Source organism: Trachemys scripta, chromosome 24 (genome assembly GCF_013100865.1).
Source record: "Trachemys scripta elegans isolate TJP31775 chromosome 24, CAS_Tse_1.0, whole genome shotgun sequence".
Lineage (NCBI taxonomy): Eukaryota > Metazoa > Chordata > Testudines > Emydidae > Trachemys > Trachemys scripta.
The window spans coordinates 2,067,356-2,075,474 of NC_048321.1; the positions used below are offsets into that span (position 1 = coordinate 2,067,356).

Sequence of the window (8,119 nt, forward strand, 5' to 3'; positions counted from 1 at the left end):
TTGGCCTTTACTTTGCAGACGCTGATGTTGCTAAGGACAAGGGACCACTGGGGTTCCAACACCTTGCTGTTCAGCAGGTCCATTATTCCTTCATAAAGTTGGCAAGTTTTGCCATACAGATAGTGTGCATCCAAATGCTGATAACTCGGGTGAAGCATCGCTCCCTCTGAGGCTGCAGGAGAACTGGACTGCTTGTTACCTCTCTCATGCTCACCCTGTTTCCCTGTGCCTTCAGGTATCTTTTATGCAGACAGTCTGTTACCCTCACTTACCACTGCCCTACTCTGGCCCTTCTGCTGTGAGGACTGAGGGGTACCAGGCATGCTCAGAGCACACCTACAGGATTTGGTCTCACTGGTAAGATAGGCACCACCCCCTAGTTTGAGAGCCCCAGTTCCAGGCCTTTGGCTCATGCTACGACTCTGAGCAGCTTGTTACGTGTGGAGTGGCATTAGGGCTTAGGTGGCTTTGTGAATGAGACCCAATCGAAATGTAGCTGTGTGTGGGATTAGGCAGCAGTTGAGGCGCACTGGCTCCTAAATGGTGGACTTAGGTACCTACAAAGGCAGAGAGGCACCTAAGTCCCTTTCATGATCTGGGCCCTGGTCCCAACTCCCATTGAATTTCACACCCTTTCCCCCTGGCAGCAGCCTCTTAGGATTTGTTAATGCCAAGGAAGGCAAGGCATGGGCTCCATCGCTCCCAGAATGGGGGCACCAGAAACGAGGGTTGTACAGGTAGCTCAGGCTGCAGCCAGGCAGGCTCTATCTGCTCTGCAAGTGTCCCCTATACTTGTTCCACCCATTCCAGCCCTTGCACTTCAGGTGGGGGTAGGAGAGGCTAAGGCTACTCCTAGAAGGAGGCCTGCAACTGGGAGTCCTCTCTCCTGATGGAGAAAAATAAATTCCATTAGGAGCTACTGCAGTGACCTTATGAACAAAAAAGGAGTGGCCATCTCTTCCACAGCAGAGAAAACAGATGCCCTTAAGGCTGCTCTATGCATAGTTTTTGTACAGCTATGACTATATTGATTTAGAAACTGATTAGTCCAAGCAGTACTACCTCCCAGTGTGGATGCAGTTATATCAGTATAGCTATGCAGATATCAGGATAGCTTATTCCATAGAACTGAAGAACAGTAAACTCTAGACACTGGGACTCCCAGAGAAGGCTCACTTCCAGAGAGCACGGGCCAAGCTTCATTGCTTTACAGAACTGAAAAAGCAACTGCCCAATCACTAGAGAATTTCTGAAAATATTTTTTTCTCCAAATTCCCAGACCTTGAAAGGTGCCTGTTAGGGATCAAAACACAGGGAGTCTTCCGTAGTGGGTCAGAGCAGGAGTCAGATCCAGTAGGTGGAGCAGACATCCAGGTCACGGATCAGAGTTGAGGGTCAGAACCAGAGTCAGCTGCCCATTATGAGAGCCCGGGATTGAGCCAGAGTCAGGAATCAAAGCTGAGGGACAGAACTGGGAGCAGATACCAAATCCTGAGCCAAGGGCCAAGCCAGAGCCGGAATCAGAAGTCAGAGCCAGGACTGGTAATTGATGGTCAGAAACAAGGAGTAAGGGCAGGAACCAGAGGTGAGGCAAGGATCAGGCACAGAACAGGAGCATGGTGGGAACTATGAGCAAAGGCAGGGGCAAGGCAGGAATCAGGACCAGAGTTGGGTGAAGAATGCGGGAAGCAGACACAAGCACAGTCCACTGCAACAGAGATTCACCTGCTTACTCAGACAACTTCATGTTCCTTCTCCTGACTTAAATACCCTGGCTGGACCAATCGGTGGATCCAAGCGCTCCTCCAATGCAGGCTCCCATGAGTGGTGCCTTGGCTGAGACTGTAGTCCTGCTAGCTCCATGGCACATCAAGTTTTAGCAGATACTGGGTCACACATATTCACTGTGGACACTCATTCTATCACAGGTCAGCCATTGCCTCCTCTAAGCCACCCCCAAGCTACATGAAGGGAAGGCAAGCATCACCATAGACCCTATTGTTTATCAGCAAAGTCCAGGGGAATTGTGGGGTTTCCATGTGTTTGATGGAAGTCCCATCCCTCCCAGTAAACACTGCAGGCTCCTGACTCTCTGCTTCATCTTGGGCCCCTTTTCCCTGGGCCAGTTGCTTCCCCAGCCCTAGACCCCATGGGGCCAGCTCTCCCACAATGGTTCCCCAATTCTGATGCCCAGCTCCTCTTTCCCAAGCTAGAAATATCACCCCTCCAAAGCCCTGCTCCCCATTATATTCAGCCTGGTTCCCCCAAATCCCCAGCCAACCCACCTGAACTTCTAGCTTTTTCAGGAACATGGCTCCCAGCCCCACCTCCCACTGGAGAGCCATGGACTTTGCCAATGAGGCCCCTACCCCCACACACAAGTCCTCAATTCTCCTTAAATTACTGCTTCTGGGTGACTCTCAGGCCTATTCATTTGTCTCTGACCTCTCCAGTGCCCCCACACGCCTCTGCCACATCTTATTGTCTGCTCCCTTAATCCCCCTGTGCCTGTGGGACACATCCCCACTCATGTACCTCTGACCCCCCGCATGCATGCACCCCTGAATCCCCTACGTAACTCTGACACACACGCACACATCCTCGCCTCTGCCATCCTGCATGAGCCTCTGAACTCCTGATTCCACCTTATGTGTCCCTGCTCCCTCCACCCTGATTCCCTGTCATAGGGCACCATGTGCAGTATTTAATTAACTAAATCTCACCTGTGGATCAGAGATCCTGCTGCAGCGGTGACAGCAAAGGCTTCCTCTGCTTCTCGTGAGTGACCACAGTGCTCTACCCTCAGTTACTCAACTGGCCCACTCACAATCGTGGACATGCAGAGGAAGGATGGTGTACGCTAGGAAGCCTCAGTCCACAGTTCACTCATCATATTCTCAGATTCCTGCTATCTGATCATCTTAGTAAATGGACATGCAGCTCCCAGGCAAGTCAGTGATTGGACTGTGACTTTACAGATTTTTTATCGTGTTATGAGCTAGATTAAACCTTGTTATGGGGAGAGTTAAAATCTTGTTGACATTGATTGGTGTGAACACATTCTTTAATGAACTTAAATTGTAAATATAAATTAATCGCAAACCCTCACCTAAAACACAAGGGTTTTGTGAACCTGCCCAGGAATTTTCAAGTGTATGTGCAGAGGGGTTTTGCTGTGTATTACTTTGGGTAGGGGCTCTGTGTGTGTGTGTGTGACTGAAAGCAGAATACCAAAGTGAGACAGAGACAGCTTGAAGAAATCCACGCAGAAGCCTGTAAACATGGTGTGGCCCTGGAAGAAACTAGAGCAAGCACTTTTGGGTCTGGTGCTGGTTGTTAAAGAGACGTGGGACTCTAAACAAAGAAGCTATCCCCTGTTTTTGGTTCCTCCTGCGTTTAGAGAGCAGGCTTTGTATAATTCTGTAAATAAACAAAGAAAATACCAGACTGCATTGTCAATTTCTACTCCCACCTGGAACATCCCCAGGGCCCCAAACTTTGACTAGCTGCTCGGTTCAAAAAGGGGTATCCATAGCATAGACATATTCAATTGTGAATTATCTCCCAAGGGAAGTGGGGGAACTTCCATCCCTTGAGACACTTTAAACTGGACAAAACACTACAGAAAAATATTGCATGGCACTGTCTTTCATAGGCTGAGAGGAGCACAATGGATTAGATGACTGTGGCTAATCGTTCAGATGTGAGGATGTTGTATGCAAAGATTCCAGTTGTTGTGTTTATCCACCTGGGATAGAGAGCTCCTGGGAGCTTTGCTGTGATTTCCTCCCAGGTATTGAGCCAAGGGAGTGCTTATTTTCTTCTAGATCTCTGATAGATGTGCAAACAAGCCCCAGGTAAACAAAACTCTCTCTTCAGGGGCAGGGCATAAATCTAGGAAAGGGCTCCTCATTCCTACCAGAGAAGCATTGCATCAGGACAGCCAGAGGAGGGATCTGAAAAAGTGGCCATTACACTGGTTAGTACCCAAGCAATGAGCATGACTTTTTCTATTGAAGTTCTCATCAAAGAGACAAATTCCCTTTCAGTCTCTTTCTCATGCAGCACATGCCCAAGACTCCAACGCCAAGGGTAAACTGCCAGTTTAGCACCCAGCCCAACTATAACCTGCATATGTGCAGCACATGGCAGTATCTTGCTACCCTAGTTCCTCTTTCCAGTGAGAGAAGGGCTGGCAAGTCTTTGGTGGAGACACATGGCACGTTAGGCCAATATTCGTCTATAAAGACATCACATTTTTTGGGTTATGAATAATCTTAGCCTTTTCCTCTAATAAATAAATCTCTCCAAAGCAAGTAAAAAGTAACACCCGTGAAAACTATATTTAAATGTGCAATTTTATTGACATCTTTGGAATGCACTGCAATAAATATTGGGTAAAAGTAAATTCTAATAAATTAGAAGTGCTATCTCTTGAGGGATGTTGATCCTGTGTTTCTAAGACTACTTCCTGAGACTGAAGACTTCAGGAGAAAGTATAGAAGTGAGTTTATTTTCTAGGTTTCTGGGATTTGTTGCATGCAGAATGATTCATGTTTTGCTCTAGGATATTAGGCAATCAGGATTTTATTTTACTGAAGCATGTACACAGAAAAGCTCATGCATCCCTGTGACACAGGTTTATTGCAGACTAAGGGAGACAATGTTTACAGCACCACACTGTATTGAATTACAGAAGGACTTGGGAAATTTCCTAAAAGAATGCAGCTGTCTGAGATACCTTATTATGGAGAGATATTATCCTCTCTAGTTAAGAGTGCACCCTACTTTCATTGCCAAGGCCTAGTTTAGCCCCCTGTAACTTTGGCTTTGAAAATGAGTTCAGCCTGAAAAAGAGTTTGAAGAAAATTGGTCAAATCATTTTTGAGTTGCAGGGCGCTAACAGACAGATTTGCATGAATGTTCAGCACTCCAAGCACTGCTGAAGACTGGTTTTCTAAATAGAAGTTGTATGTTAAACTCTTTGGAAAATCTAAACCTAAAAAATATACTGTGATTTGAAATTTTGACTTTTGTTAAGTGTTCCTTTGCCTTCCCTATTCCTGAGCTAGGAATGGCTAATTATTACCTCTGAACTATCCCTATAGTTAACCCTCTTTGAAAACCCATGTGGTGGCTATAGTTGAAAAATGTAGGTTGTAACTATGCAAGCATGTATTACATGACAGTCCCTGCCCCAAAGCATTCACAATCTACAATACTTGGATGCATAGAATCATAGAATATCAGGTTTGGAAGGGACTTCAGGAGGTCATCTAGTCCAACCCCCTGCTCAAAGCAAGACCAATCCCCAGACAGATTTTTTGCCCTGATCCCTAAATGGCCCCCTCAAGGATTGAACTCACAACCCTGGGTTTAGTAGGCCAATACACAAACCACTGAGCCATCACTCCCCCCCAGAGAGCTTGCAATCTGTTTGGATGAGACAAACAAGAGGGTAGGGACATGAGATAAATTTAATAGGAGGTGCATGGTTCAAAGACAGTGATGAGAGTTATCACAACTCTCCACCTGCCCATCTGTTTTCAGGACACAGGTTGATGGATTCGTTAGGGAAGAGGTGAGTTTTGAGAAGGAACTTGAAGAAGGACAAAGTGGTTTCTTAATATGTCCTGCCACCCAGTAGATCCCAGATCTGAGGTAGGCACCCAGGTTCTCTGTACAATGCATGAGGAAAGCTAGGTGCCTAAGGATGAGATTCACAGAAGCCAGCATACTGAGTGGGGACCGGCCTGATCTAAACCAGTGGTTTTCAACCAGGGGTATGTGTACCCCTGGGGATATGCAGAGGTATTCCAAGGGTACATCAACTCAGCTAGATATTTGCCTAGTTTTACAACTGACTATATAAAAAGCACTAGCGAAGTCAGTACAAACTACGTTTTCAATAGTAGTGGGCTGTGACACTTTTGTATTTTTATGTCTGATTTTGTAAGCAACTACTTGGTGAAACTTGGGAGTACGCAAAACAAATCAGACTCCCGAAAGAGATACAGTAGTCTGGACAGGTTGAGACCCAGTGATCTAGCAAATAGGAAATGCCAGGAAGAAAGGTGGGGTTTAAGCCCCTCATCCATCCCAGGGAGTTAAGAGGGTGAACTCCGGGCAGGATGGTGTGATCCCTGTTTGTGGAGGTGGGGGAGGTGCTGCTGGGATCTCTGTGTGTGGATGTGGAAGAGGGGTGACAGGATCCCTGTTTGTGGAGGGAGGGGGAAGGTGTGTTGGGTGTGAGGATTGGGGAGAAGTGATGGGATTCAGTTTGGGGGACTTTATGGAGGGATAAGTGGGAACAGGGTGATGGCTGCTGTTGGTGTTTCTATAGGTCACTTTGAAGTTCTAATTTGAGGGAGGTTCTATTACTGTGGGGAAGTTCTGTGATCTGTGTTATCCAGGTCAGACTTGATGGTCACAATGGTCCCTCTGACCTTAGAATCTATCAATGAAGCTCCGTTTATTGCGAAGTGTCACAGAAAAGCAAGTGAAGGGTGAGGAGGAATGGAGGGTGATGGGGCATTAATGGGCGCAGACTGAGTCAGCCAAATATACTAATGGTTTCTTTGGGTTACTTTCAGCATTTTACTTTATTGATCCATCATCTGAGAGGTCTTTTGATTTTGGTGGAGCTTCGAATATCTAAGTGTTTGCAAGCTAAGCCATTGGCAGCATGGGAACCAGCAACTGGAGCAGTGTAACCGAATTCATAATCGTGGGATTCCCAAACCTTCAGAGCTTCCACACTCTCCTCTTTACCCTGCTGCTTCTCATCTACCTCTTCGCCATTTTGGGGAATGTGGTGATTTTCACAGTCATCAGGTCAGATGCTCGACTTCATACACCCATGTACTTTTTTATCAGCATTTTATCTTTCTTGGAAATCTGGTATACAGCAGCTAGTATCCCCAAAATGCTTTCAAATTTACTCAGCAAGAGGAAAAGCATTTCCTTCACTGGGTGCCTCTTACAAACATATTTCTTCCATTCCCTAGGAGCCACTGAATGTTACCTGCTGACAGCAATGGCTTATGACAGATATTTAGCTATCTGTAATTCACTGCGCTATCCTGCCATCATGACCCCGAAAATGTGCACTCAGTTGGCTGCTGGCTGTTGGATTTGTGGCTTCATGTGTCCTGTCATTGAGGTAATCTTGGTCTCCAAATTGCCTTTCTGTGGCCCCAATGAAATCCAGCATATCATCTGTGACTTCCCCCCTCTGCTGAGCTTGGCCTGCACAGACACCTCCATGAATGTCCTGGTTGATTTTATAGTCAATGCATTTATAATCCTGGTGACATTTTTGTTCATCATGGCCTCGTACATAAAGATTATAAAAGCCATATTGAAAATACGCACCGCTGAGGGGCGAAAAAAAGCCTTTTCCACCTGTGCCGCTCACCTGAGTGTAGTTCTTATATTTTTTGGGAGTATTATATTTATGTATGTACGATTAAAGAAAAGCTATTCCTTAGATTATGATAGGGCATTCGCTGTGATTTACGCTGTCTTGACTCCTTTAGTTAATCCAGTCATCTATAGTTTACGGAACAAAGAAATACTGAATGCAATAAAAAGGAAAATCCCGCAAAAAGGAGTAATCAACAGCAGTGCACAGCCCTGACTCCTGTGTGAGCTCTCCTCCTTCAAAGCAGCTGATCAAGCAGTCTCTATGGAGGAACATTCTGTGATGTGGTTTTCTTTCTTGTTTATAATATGGCCAGGCCCCGGCCTACACTTTCAATTCTGGTGGCTCGCTAGAATGACTGGGCACTCCCTCACTATCTCTCAGACACTTTTAAAATCTATTGTAATTTTTAAATCTTTTAAAATCTACTTTATTTCTAGACTATTTTGATCCCTCTTTGCCTATCCCGGCCCTTCCTTCCAACTTTCTTCTTCTTTTCACCATCAATATTTTCTGTTTTTTTTTTCCTCTTGTTTATTTTGATCTGTTTGTTTCACTTCTCCAGCAGCCCAAGGCTCCAGGAGATAGAGCCAGGCCTGTGGGACGGGTCCTCACTTTCCTGCCCTCTCTTGGCCAGTCTGGAGCAAGGCCACATGATGGCAATATGGGGTTTCCTCCCACGCAGGCTGCCCAGAT

The 8,119-nt window shown here is 46.0% G+C and overlaps 1 protein-coding gene across 1 annotated transcript; it reads left to right on the plus strand.

The window, feature by feature from the left end:
- Positions 1-6,685: 6,685 nt before the first annotated feature.
- On the plus strand, positions 6,686-7,639 carry LOC117869825 (olfactory receptor 6N2-like). The gene has a single exon (XM_034756933.1). It carries the CDS (start codon positions 6,686-6,688, stop codon positions 7,637-7,639), a length of 954 nt encoding a protein of 317 aa, XP_034612824.1.
- Positions 7,640-8,119: the final 480 nt, after the last annotated feature.

Coding starts and splice junctions, on each gene's coding strand:
- LOC117869825 (XM_034756933.1), top strand. CDS start 6,686: ATGGGAACCAGCAACTGGAGCAGTGTAACCGAATTCATAATCGTGGGA.